This window comes from Sminthopsis crassicaudata, chromosome 3, assembly GCF_048593235.1.
Source record: "Sminthopsis crassicaudata isolate SCR6 chromosome 3, ASM4859323v1, whole genome shotgun sequence".
In the NCBI taxonomy this organism is placed as follows: domain Eukaryota; kingdom Metazoa; phylum Chordata; class Mammalia; order Dasyuromorphia; family Dasyuridae; genus Sminthopsis; species Sminthopsis crassicaudata.
Window position 1 is genome coordinate 327,575,897 of NC_133619.1, and position 13,708 is coordinate 327,589,604.

Genomic DNA, 13,708 nt, shown 5'->3' on the forward strand with positions numbered 1-13,708 from the left:
ATTAGTTTGCTAATGATTCATTTGTTAGTTTTGTCATACTAATGTCTTAAAAGTAGTGAAAATTAATGATGAGAATACTAATACTAAAGAGTTTTTTCCTTGTTTAAAACTTACCTAATGTTCAAAACAGGCTAGTTTCAAGAAATCATTTGCTTCATATAAATTCTTATCTAGTATTCTATACCTTAAATTTCCCTTCCCTTCACTTTTTGAAGAAGAAAGAAGAATTTTAATTTATTTTTTTTTTTTCCTATTCAAGTCTTCAAAAAGAATTTTGAAGTAAGCTAAGAAACTTTCCACCTGGTGCTTAGCCATTCATTCATTCACTCCACAATCACATATTAAACATTTACACTGTGTCAGGCACTATGTTTGGTGGTGGGGATAAAAGACAAAAATGAAATACTGCACCTCTCTTTAGGAAATTTTTGTTTTATTGAACAAAGTAATATGAATCCAGATAAATAAATACAAAATACATACAAAGTAAATGATAAATTTTGAGAGTAGAGAGGATGAACACCAGCCAAGTGATGGAATCATAATAGAACTTATACAGGACCTGGCACTTGAACTTTGAAGAAAATTATGAGTGTCCTTCAAGTGCAGGTTCTAAGTAAGACCATGTTATAAAGTCTTTTTGATATGCTAAGTAAGAAAATCTACATGAACAATGTCCAAATAACTTAATCTCATTCTAAATTCTACTCTAGAATTAGACCCTAGAATAGTCATTACTTTTTTTTGGGGGGGGGAGAAGAAGAGGGGAACAGATATAAAGCAACAAAAATAAATTTAAGTAACAAAAAATAAGGTTGATTCATGATTGCTAAAATTATGCTGGATTGTGTGGCTTTTAGGGAGCCAAGAGAAAATGGTTAATTTTTGCATCTATCATTTAACCAAAACCTAGGCCAGAATTCCAATAATGTGAACAGTTTCATTAGAATCTTTGAACAACAGAAAAAATTAGTGACACTGAATCAGCTAAATTCTAAACATAAAATTATGCTTATCCAATTTTATTCAAGCTCTAATTACTCAAAATCATTACCTCAGAGTAGGAAAGAAAATTATGAATGTTTAGAGGGTCTTGGACTTGTCATTACATCTTCAATGCAATTCATTGAGATCTTAGTGCCTAAGGCATTGAAAAGATAAGTGACTTGCCAAAGGTCATCCTATTATTATGTGTCAGTCTAAGGACTTGAATTTATAAACATTAACAATTTTGGTGTATATAAAAAATGAAAATCCTAGGATCATAATCACGAATTAAAACTTTAAATTGAGACAAAAGATTTATCTTTTACCTGTATGTGATTTTCAAAATACAGGGGGAGAAAAAGGACAAAATTCTACTCCTACTTGTTCTTGCCTGGGCATACATAGGTTCCTTTCATTTTAATTTCTATATTACATTTAACCAATTTTTGTTTTTTAAAAGGTAAGGCTAGAAAAACTAGAGCTTGTTTTTTCCAAATTACTGATCTAAAACCAGAGGTTCTCTGATAAAAAACGAAATATATATATAATAATAATAATGTGCATCTCACTATTATAGATTTAAAGAGACATAAACATTCTTAAATAGCAAACTGTAAAGAGAGAATAATCAGTTTAAAATTAGCTTTCACACTGTTATACTGAATAAGTCATGATAGATGATGTCCTTTGTAACATGATATAATGTTAAAGGACAAACTATATGATCATAGGCAAACTGAGAAAAGGCATAGTGTAGGGGAGAAAATGTTAGATTTGGAGTGAGGAAAAACAAAGATCATTCTCACTGCAGGATAAGACATTTAATATTTTTGAAAGTTAGTTTCTTCATTTTTTAAAAAAATGGGGATAACTAGAGCACCTATTTTTTATACCATGATCAAATGAGATCACATATATAAAGTTTTTTATAAAACCTAACACTATGTAAATACAAACTATTATTACTACCACTATTATTATTATCATCATTCTCTCTGGCCTTTACCTTCCTCATTTGAAAAAGAAGGACAATAATAATTGGACATTTTACTTCAAAGTGTTGTTGTGAGAAAAGCACTCTGAAAACATATGTAGAGAAATGTGAATAGTTGTGACATTTATTAGTTAAAAAAAGTAAGTAAATGTGATTTTCAGAAATCATATTCTAAGAATTAAATGATCAATTCATAAAGTTCTATACTTTTAAATTCAGTTTTCAAGCACAATTCTATCTGAAATGCCATTTTTAAGAACAAATTTAATGTAGTTTAAGGACAAGTTAAGTGGCACTCCAATATTCTTATTTTCAATCTTCTGAAAAATGGAAAAGCTGTCAAAGATGAGAAAATAAACAATGTCCTAGGATTAAAACTGAAGTGTGTTACCAGATGTGAAGATTAAAAAAATTTTTTATGTGCTAACAAACTAAAAGTTTCTTACATACCTTAACGTAGATCAAAGGGAGCGTCTGTTTGGCCCGACTATAGTGTCTGGCAACTCTATATACTGTTTCAGGAACATAGTCCAGCACCAGATTAAGATAGACTTCATCTTTCTGAAAGATTAAAAATAAACAAAATTTATTATAATTATTTTTTTAAATAGTCAAATAAAGAAACATTACCATAAATTGAATTAAGTAAAATAAATTCTGATTACAATCCAACAGTTACAATTCTGCCTCAAGACTTTTGCTTTTCTTTGTATTCTTCAGCACTTAGTACAAAAAGACCAGTAATTAATAAATGTTTACTGACTGATTAGTTGACTTTGACAACAAAAGACAAGGATGCTAATTAGGGACACCATTTTGATATTCCAGAGTAGAAAAAACTAGAATTTGAAGTAGACTGATGGTGCAGTGAGCAGAGAGAAAGGAACAGATAGGAGAGATGTTGGAAGGTAGAAATAGCAAAACCTGACCAAAGAGTAAGGAGCAGAGTTGATGTTAGTTCTAGTATTATGAACCTAGGTTACTAGAAGTTTTGTGATGCCACTGACAAAAACAGAACATTTGGAAAAGGTCTAAGTTTGGGGGGGAGGGGAATGATGAGCCCTTTTTTAAACAGGATACATTTACACTATATTAAAAAATAAATAATAATGTAAAAAAATTAAATCCAAAGAAAAAATAAATAAGGCATGAAGGCACACATCTAAATAATTTTTTTTTTTTTAAAGGGACTATCCTTTTAGGATTTCATCAGAAAAGAGTTAAATCCAGAAGGAGCAGAAGTTAGATAATGATGACTAAGAACAATTCAAAATACTGTTGATACTATGTTGATAAAATACTATGATGGGTGAAAGTTAAAGGAAGGTAGGACCCCATTGTTTAAATGGAATGAAATAGTGATAATGGAATATGGAAAAGGCTCAACTACTTAATTCTCATTCTAACATAGTTTTGTCTTCTCAGGAAAATGAACTTGAGACTAGAAAAGTTTAAGTACAAAATGGAAACCCAAATAAAAGAAGCTGTAAGCAGACAACATCTACTTTTTGCTCAAGAAGCTTATGCCATTTTTTATTCAGGCAAACTACAAATATCAGATGTGGTGTGTGGAGCTGCTATATGATCTCTGAAAGATATATAACAGAGAAGCTGGACTTAAGAAACAGGACTTCAGGATCATTAAACAAGCAATTATTAAGTGTCTATTATGTCCCAAGCACGGTGCTATAAGATGGGAGTAAAAATATAAAACCCAATAATTTCTAAGGGTAAATGCCCCCATCTTCAAAAAAAGGGAAAGATAGTGAAGTTGGCAAAAACAAATATCAATGAGCTTAACTTTATATTCCGGAGAAATTCTAAAACATAATAATAAGGTAGTAGCTTACACTGGGGAAAAACAGTGATTATCAACTTTATCAAGAATAGATTATTCACTGTAGGTGAAACTTTAATTAATTAAACAATTCTAGAAAACAATTAAGAATTATGCAAGAAAGTCATTTAATACTCTCTTTGATCCATTGTCCTACCATTAGGTTTAAATTTGGGAGGAAAAAAAAAAAAGTAAAACTGAAGAGAAAATAGCCTGTGATTCCAAAACTACATGAAAATAATAAAAGGAAAAAGCAATTAGTTTAAATACAATGTAAAGTTTAGCTTCTAATTATTAAGATTGTGCCTGCTTCAGTAGCACATATACAAATTATTAAGATTAAAATATAATCCTTCCCTTTCTTTTAAACAATTACAAAAATGATATTGATGTTAGTTACATTGTGCTTTAACTCATGGAAGTTTTTTTGAGAAGAGACTGGTTACAGCCAAAACAGTATTACACAATACACATATACATGAGCTTTCAATAAAAAAGGGTCTACATATTAATACTAATACCTTTCCTATGAGATTACCTGTATTTTATCACATGCAGAATTTAAATATACACTGTGTATATATGTACACAGTTATTTGCATGTTCTCTCTCATTAGAATGTATAGTCATTGAGAGCAGGGACTATCTTGTGTCTATCTTTTCAGTACCTAGCATATAGTAAGCATTAATTAAAGTTGACTGACTACATATACAATGTGTGTATACATATACAACTACATATACAAATAAAAGTCGCACTAGATTATCTGATATTTATTTTTGACAAAGTAACTAGATCAGTTGACCAGAGAAATATTAAAAATACTTTGATAAAATAAAATTTTAAAAATATACCAAAAAACATTTGTGGATATAGACAAGATGATAGATAGCATAACCCAGTAGCTCTGAAACTCAGTGAATGACCAAACCCAATGCATATTCATTAATAGCTGCTAAATAAAGGAAAGTCAGTAGATAGAAGAAAAATCCATAGGAATCTGACTTGGCCCTTGACTGGGCCAAAACTTGAATAAATCCAGAATTTGAGTGGAAGCAAAATGGCAAACTTGTTAAATTACAGATTACATGAAGTTCAAAAGTTTAGTAAAGTAGAACACAATAGAAATCAGAGACTCAAAAATTTATCAACAAAAGACAAAAAGATTGCTACAAGCTAAAATGATGGGACAGATCAAATAAAATGAAACAGGCATTAAGTATAAAATTCTTTATCTAGGTTCAAAAGAAAAAATTCACAAATATAAGATGGGAAAATTATGGCTACTCAAGATTTTCTTTGAAAAAGATCTGAGACCATTAAAGACTAAGTTCAGTATGATTCATTCAATAGCATACATTAATAAAAAGCCTAATGCTACCTCAAAAAACATTTGTGAAGGATTTATATTCAGAATGAGAAAGGTAATTGTGCTCTGGGTTAGGCAACACTTGTTATACCATATGTAGTTGTTGAAAGCTGAAATATATCCAGAAGAGGATAGGATGGTAAAAATACTGAAGAACATAACAAAAAGGAATCAATCCTAGAAAGTGAAGGGCATTTAGCTTGGAAAAGAGACAAAACAGAGGGGATATGATAGCTCTTTTCTAGCAGGTAAAGATCTGCATTTTTCTAAGGAGGATTTAATAATTCCGAACAAAACTAAGAATAAAAAGTTAAAATTTAGAGATAGAAAATAAAGCTAACTTTACCTTGATATAGGGGAAACCTTAGTTAAATATCAGGATAATTCAAAAGTAAGCTAGGTTGCCTCTTCGATAAGAGACTAAATCACTTGATGAAGAATGTAGTAAACTCTTAGCAATTAAAAATAGAAATAAAATTAATGAAGTCCCTTTAGCAATGGGAACATAGGTGTTTAATAAATATTTGTTGTTAAGATAATGATTTTAAGCTGGAAGGGATCTTATTATGACAGAAGGGATTTTTGGTCAGACCTGAAGTGAACTAAATCAATCAACAAGGATTTTATTAAGCATGTATTTTAATGTGCCAGACCCTGTGCTAGGGAATGAGAACACAAATACAAAAGGGAGTGTCTGCAAGGAGCTGATGTTTTACTACAGAACATTCAGCTCCTAGATACTGTGAAATAATTCTTTCAGGAAAATGTGTTATGGGAATTCACAAGAGAAAGCACCAAGAAAGTCTATAAAGAGGAGGTGCCACTGAAATAAGATTATCAGCTAATGTAGACAGGGAGCAAGGGCATTTCCAAACACGGAAAATTGTATAAGTAAATGGATGCAGACAGAGAAAGAAAACAAACTAGTTAAGAGAAAGAAGATGGGTTTGTGTAGAGCATATCACAAAACTTCCATTTATATGTTTATAAAGCATTTTCCTAACAACTTTGAAGTAGGTATTTTTAAGTTTCTTTTTTTCCTTTCCCCAATGTAATTTTTATCAATGCTCATCTTTTTTTTGCATCATTTTGTATTTTTTGGTATCATTTCTTGATATGTCTGCCTTAACTCAGCCATCCGAATATCTTTCCTTGAAACAAGAAACAGCAGGATAACGTGGTATGCCGTTCAGTTCTAGACATCAATGACAAGCTTTAATAGGTCTGGAAGGAAATAAATAGGATGGTAAAAGGTCTGTACAAAATAATATGCTTAAATCACTTAAAGAGATGGAGGATACTTTGGATTTGGGCAAGAGAAAATACAAACTCAATTCTTTTTGACCCCAGGTTCCTCGGAACTATGTAGTTGTTGCTGTTCAGTTAAATCAATCATGTACAACTCTTCATGACCCCATTTTGGGATTTACTAGGCAAAGATACTGGGGTGGTTTTTGCCATTTCCTTCTCCAGCTCATTTAAACAACGAAAAAACTGAAGCGAATGGGGTTAACTGATTTATCTAGGGTCACACAACTAATTTGACCAGCTAGTGAGGCCAGATTTAAACTCATAAAGATAATCCTTCCTGACTCTATGCATGGCACATTATCCACTGTACCAACTAAGCTGGCTACCTTAGAGCAAGATGATAGGGGATAGGAATAGTACTTGGGATAGATTATATAATGTTAACAGCTGACAGTGAGAAAGTAGAATAATTGAATTCCTATTTTGTTCTTTTTTCCCCCATACAAAGGTAAAATTCTTTTAGCCTGGAATCTAAAGAACAAGGTAGCAATCTAGAAGCAAACAAATTACATTTGAGTTACTAAACAAATGTGGAAGCAAAATAGTGCAGAAGAAAAAAACACCGTATATAGGAATCAGAAGAAACTCTGACCTTCCATTAGTTCTATCACTAATTAAAGGCATTTATTTAATCACAAATTTCCTTTTGTATCCCTTTTGAAAAACAAAGAGGCTAAACTAGATTATCCCTAAGGCCTGAGATTACTATTGTAAATCTCTTAAAATATAAAAAAGGCCAACAGGTGAACAACAGGTGAACAAATTATCAATATTCAAAAAAGGATAAAATGGTATAGTACAAAATCATAGATACCAGAGTTTTATGTAGATCGCTGGAAATTTTTCCCCAAATAATGTTTAAAATACAATATTTTATATAATATGTGATTTGTGAGCAATATGAAAACAAAGTGATCACTGGGAAACTTAATGACCCTATTAGAATAGGCCATGCCAAATAAATCGAATTTCCTTTTATTTGATGGTGCAAATAGACAAGGAAATTGAGAGAATATTATTCACATTATTCTTCTGTTAAAGCACTTGCTGTAATCATCATATTCATGTGGAATAGAGCAGAAAAAACAACAGCTATTCAACTCACTAAGTGAGTTTGTAGGTAAGTTTGATTGAATCTGTGTAAATCTTGAAAATCTACACTGGAATGCTACAGGGTTCTTCTATCTTTGGTCCTGTCCTTTTCAATCACTCCAGCCAAGACATATGAAACATGTTCACCAGATAATGTTAAATAGTTAAAATGATTTATTACAGAATCAGGATACAAATAATTTGATCTACAATGATGAAGGTGAAACTAATAAAACAGAATTCATAGGACAAACAATTTAGAACTCAGATGGAAAAAGTATTAAAGAGGATTAGACTGATCATTTATTGAGTGCTACTATGTGCCAAGGGGGCTCCTTGGAGATACCACTGCCAAAGAGCAGATAATCTAGTTGGAGAAGACAACTTATAAATTAGAGTTCTAGTGCAGGGTGAATGGCAACACCCAAAGTCTTAACTGTAGAGCACAAGAGTAAATGGCAGCATCAGATATCTAATGTAAGTACAAAGAATTAGCAAAGTCATACAAGTAGGGCAGATGCCAAGATAATCTCTACATCTTGGAGGGGAAAAAAAAGAAAGAAAGAATTGGTGATTCTCATCTCAATCAAGATACATTAAAAATCTAGCAGCATGAATGACTGGTATTGTTCCCATGATGGTGAGTACTCTCACCAGTCAGAAGTCATGGATGGAGTGGGTTTTAGGGTTTGATAGTGCTGTAGCAAGGCTATGAAAAAGCTATGATCATTTTAGGCTTAAGAGCCATTATATCCCATCCACATTTTGAGAGTAGCACTGAAATCAAGAAATTCGCACAATCCATAATCCATGACATAAGCATATCTAAGGGTGTTTAATGGGATCAAGGAAAGCTTAGGGAAGATAAGGCTGCTGAGTTCAAATATATCTATTTTTTTCTCCAGAGCTTCTATGACACTGCTCTAACCTTCTTTTACTCCAGCATTATCTACCACCAATCACTCAATCATTAAACAAACATAAAATCCTTATTGTGAGCCAGGAACTTGGCAAAACAGACTCTACCCTCAAAGAACTTACATTTTAACTCGGGAGACAACATATACGTAAAAAGGTATACACATAAGAATCAGAATAAATTCTAGCCTTAGAAGAGAAGGCTCTGATAGATAAGGGGGGCCCAGGAAAGGACCCCCAGGAAAGACTGGAATCTTAAGAAAAGTCATGGGAACCAAAAGGTGGAGATAAGTGGGGCAGAGCACCCAAGGTTAAGAAAGTCGGTGCAAAAGCATGAAGTTGCAATGTTATGTTCAAAAAACTCTAAGTAGAACAGTGTAGCATATTGGGAGTAGAAAAACACAAAAAACTGTAAGGGAGGAGTCAAGATATAAAGAATTTTAAATGCTAAACAGAGAACTTTACATTTAGTCATTATGGTAATCGAGAACTATTAGAATTTATTAGGGCAGGGAGGGAAAACAGTGACCCACTCATAAATGAAGTAATCTTCATGATGCCTAAGTGTAATGCTGCTCAAAATTTTCAGAGGCTCCCTACTGCCTTTAGGATTAACTACAAAACCCTTAACATGATATTTAAAATCTTCCACAACCTAGTTTTTACCTATCTTTAAGCTTTTTTACTTCCTTCAATTAATTTTCAAACTTTCTAAGCTTTATACCAGCTTTATATCTTTTTATCTTCTGCTTTTACCAACCAAAATTCACAATACATCATTTCATTCCAGAAACAGGCTATTTCTATATCTCTTATCTTGTAAAATTAAACCCAAATTTACAAATCTATCCATCTCTGCTTTCATGTCCCACAAATATCTTGAATTCAATATATCCAAAATAATGTTGATCTTTCTCCATAAATCCATCCCTTCTCCAAACTTCCCAGATGCCATCATTCTTACAGACACTCAGATTCATAAGCTGATTCCTCTTCAATTCTTCCTTCTCAATGAGAATGTACATATGGCTCAGTAGTTAAGTTTCATCAATTCCATTTCTTCATAATATCTTGATTCAAGATGTGAAATACTTGCTAGTAATGACAGATGAAGGGTACAATTATTGCTATGTGGAGCTTAGGTGAATTACAGGAGTAAGCCATGAGGAGATGGAGAAATTATTTCAGGGAATACTCATCAAGTATTTAAGCATGAATATGGCCAGCCTTATTCCAGGTATAAGGATACAAATATAAAAAATTAAACAAGTCCTATCTGCAAGTTACTTACATTCCAATGGGTACATACAGGAAGGTGGGGGAAAGGGGGTGTTTTGGGGTGAAAGTGGGGAGGACTGCATTCCAAGGAATGGGGACTGCCAGTGGAAAGATAAGAGATGGAAGATGGAGTGCCCTACATGAAAAACAAGAGAGAAGGCCAGTTTGGCTGGAACACATATGACTGAAAGAGGAAAGATATGCAATAAAACTAGAAAGCTGTGGTGGAAGCAGGTGGTGAAGGGCTTTAAAAACTAAGAGATAAGAGAGAGCCATTAGACACAATCAAATAGAAGAGTGACATAGGTATATCTATACTTAAGGAAACCCACTTCAACACAAATATAGCAAAAGGATTTATATGATATGGCATGATATTTGAGGAGGAAAACCTGAACTAAAGTGATAGATATATGGGTGTAAAGAGGAGCTTGGGTCTAAGAGATGTTGTAGAAGTAGATATGTCAAGATGTAGTGGGGAGGAAAACTCAAGAGAAAATGATAATGCCGAGGTTAGCATACTATTACAGAAACAGGAAGATTTGAAAGAAATATAGTTTAGGGAAGAGAAACAATAAATTCTATTTTAAAGAATTAACTGTAAGGAAACATAGGGAGTTTAAAGCATTACTAACAACTATAACTATTTGGGATCTAAACTTTTGGTGACCAACTTGGTTATCATGCTCTTGGTGGTCTTCATCATCTCTCAGAGAGAAATGATTCAAAAAATTGGAAACAAAAGTAGTGTAAGTAGTTACTATACAACGCAATGTCCTCTGGAAAAAAAATGTTAGTTGAACAGGATATTAAAACACAAAAACAAAGCTAACACTTACATGATGACCCTTTACCAGATTCTTTTACCTTACTGACAACTTATTAACTATTCATTATAAGGACATTGATGACCATAATTTAACAGGTTTAAAAACAATAAAAATCATTTGGCTGATTGGTCAAATTGCTTCTAATGCCTGATGATAACTATCCTAAAAATTAAAAGACACTGTGCTATAAATGTGTGTCTACAAGTAAATATGAAATCCTAAAACTCTTAGTGCAGTTTTAACATTAAAATTTCACTTGCTGCCTACATGCCTAGAATTCTCTTCCTCCTTATCCCTCCTTTATAACTTCCCTGGCTTCCTCCAAGTCTCAGCTAAAATGATACCCTCTTTCTCTAAAAAGGCTTTCCTTTTCCCTAGAAGCGGTTCCACTATCTCTGTCATTTATCTGCAACTTATCATGTACATATCTGGGTTGCATACAGTTGTTTGCATATATCTCTCCTATTAGACTGTGACCTCCTAGAAAAGAACTTTTACCTTTCTTTGTATCTCTCACACTTAGCAAGGTATCTGGCATATAGCAGGCACTTAATAAATGTTTGCTAACTGATTTTCTCAGAATCACAGAGCTAGGAGAAATCTCAATACTTCTACACCAATGCATATCTAAACAAGAATGCCTATACAATGAAAACAACAACTGTAACTCACTATTCTGGCAACCTTTTTTTTTTTTTTTTTTTTTAATATCCTCCACCCTTCCTTTTGCTTAAATTGTATTTCTATAACCAGGAGAACAACTTATACAGTAACAACAAGATTATGTGATGAGCAACTATGATAAGACTTCCATCTTCTTAGCAATACAATGATTCAAGACAATTCCACTAGACTTAGGGTAGAAGATGCCATTCACATCCAGAGAGAATTAAGGAGACTGAATGTGGATTTAAGGATATTATTTCCACCCTTTTTTTGAGGGTGGAGTGGGAGTGGGTTGGGTTAGCTTTTTTCCCCCCTCCTGGTTCTTCCCTTTTATTTTGATTTTTCTTTTACTGATAATATGACTAATATTGAAATACATTTAAAATGACTGTATATGTATAACCTATATCAAAGTGTTTGCTATCTTGGGGAAGGCAAAGATATGAAGAATAAAAATTTAGAACTCAAAATCTTACAAAAATAAAGTTGAATGCTATATTTACATGTAGTTGGACAAAATAAAATATTATTGAAATTTTAAAAAAAAGAAGAAAAAGCATTTTTATTTATTGTCCTAAAACTGCCTCTTAACAACTTTAAACCACTGTTTTTATTACTGCCTGGTGAGACTAAGTACAGTAAAAGTCTTTTCTGTATAACATCCTTTAAATATTTGAAGAATAAATAAATGCTATACTCTCCTCCCTGAATCTTTTTCTTTGTGTTAAATACATAGAATTCATTACACATTTTTTTTTAACATCTTGCTTCCCAATCTACTCATAATCTAGTCATCTAGAATATTCCAGTTTTTAAATCCTAAAATGTGATGCTGGAAACCTATTTCTATACTCTATAGGATGGAATACAGTGGAACCTCCTCATTATGGTCACTATTACTTCTAATAATGCAGAAAAACTTGGCTGTCATTCAATGTCAATGACTTATCCATTAAAACTTCCAGATTGTTTTTCAAAGCAGCCAGCTGGCAGTTCTTTTGTTCTGACCCTGAAAATGGAGTTACAGAGCAACTGGGTTTTCAGCCCAAGCTAAGATCTGAAGGTAAGTAAATAAGCAGGATATGAGCTGAGGTCAAGGAAACTCTGCAGTTTTAGCTTCTGAAACCAGGAGAACCTTCTAGATAGTTGACAAAGCAGGAGTCAACACTAGGCTACTAAAGTATTCAGTTGGGCTCAGGAGTTAGCACAACTAAGACTAGGGCCAGAAAAATCAGAATAGACCTATAGACCAACCAGGTTATAGTACCCTAGATGTTTTCATATCTGCAAGCTGAGCCACCTTTAGCCTATGCAAGCAAGGCATATATTAGCATTCATTGGCATCAGAAACCCCAAATTCTCAACTCCTTCCTGCTCCAGAGATCAGATCCCCAACCTTCCATACATGGTGCTGTAACAACTAAAGGTTTCACTTAAATTTTGCCAGTCAAGTCTTTATCCTAAGCTTCCATTGTTTCTCTACTACAAGGCAAAACAAATTCTATTTTATTGTTTATTATTTTATTGTTCTTCATTCCTTCACCACCTCCAACCTCCCTCAAAATTATTATACAAATCCATAAAGAGTAGCAGTCAGCATAGAAAACCGCCTCATCCCAGTCAACAATAGAGTGGATGTTCTTTTATGAATGAAAAAAGTATTTAATAAATACTTATATGTCAGTCCTGTGTTTGAATAAGTAAAACAATTCATAACTCCAAAAAGTTTAAATTCTAAAGAGTAGAGCTTTTTTTTTTTTTGGGGGGGGGGGGGAAAGACCTAAAAATGAGAGCTGCTGATGCTGGTTAAGAACCTATTTTCAAGCAAGATAAGGAGAAAAATCACTTATTAAAGCCCCAAATCTTAGGGGAAGAATTCATATTCCAATAGGAGAGGGATAAGGAGAACCTATCCAGAATACAGGTGACATGACAAAAACAGCTTGTAAATACAATCTGTTTCAAATATCTGAGTTACAAATAAAAAGGTTCCCAAGTTAAAAAGCCAATGGCACATTTTCAAACGATTCAAATATAAAAATTAACACAAACACTAAAGCAGATTGGTGTTTCTTTAATTTCCTACTATATTTTCCCATATTTATTCTCTTGAAGTTTGTATTTTATTTTGTTATTTGTATGACCACAGTAATCCGAGAGTACCCTGACAAATTTAAGAAATAGCATCTATAATAGTAACTAATCATTTCCTGTTAGCTGAAACATAAACAATTTCAATTTCTATGATTCTAGGGACTGGGAGAGTTGTTGCTTATTATGTCCAATGCCTTATGGCTCTTTTTTAGAAATAAGCAATTATGAAATCATGATATGGACAGACTGCTTTTGGTGTAGTCCACAACCCATTAGTTTTTCTTAAATCCTATTTTCCCATGCATTTTCATCTCTGCTATGCACATTAAGC

The 13,708-nt window shown here is 32.7% G+C and overlaps 1 protein-coding gene across 4 annotated transcripts in view; it reads right to left on the reverse strand.

The window, feature by feature from the left end:
- The window catches only part of GSK3B (glycogen synthase kinase 3 beta), a 226,549-nt gene that overhangs the window by 97,604 nt on the left and 115,237 nt on the right, over positions 1-13,708 (reverse strand). For all 4 annotated transcript variants that reach the window (XM_074301332.1, XM_074301331.1, XM_074301330.1 and 1 more), the window contains exon 4: positions 2,432-2,542. In XM_074301332.1, the coding sequence (XP_074157433.1) occupies positions 2,432-2,542 (111 nt within the window). The remainder of the gene's footprint in view (positions 1-2,431; positions 2,543-13,708) is intronic.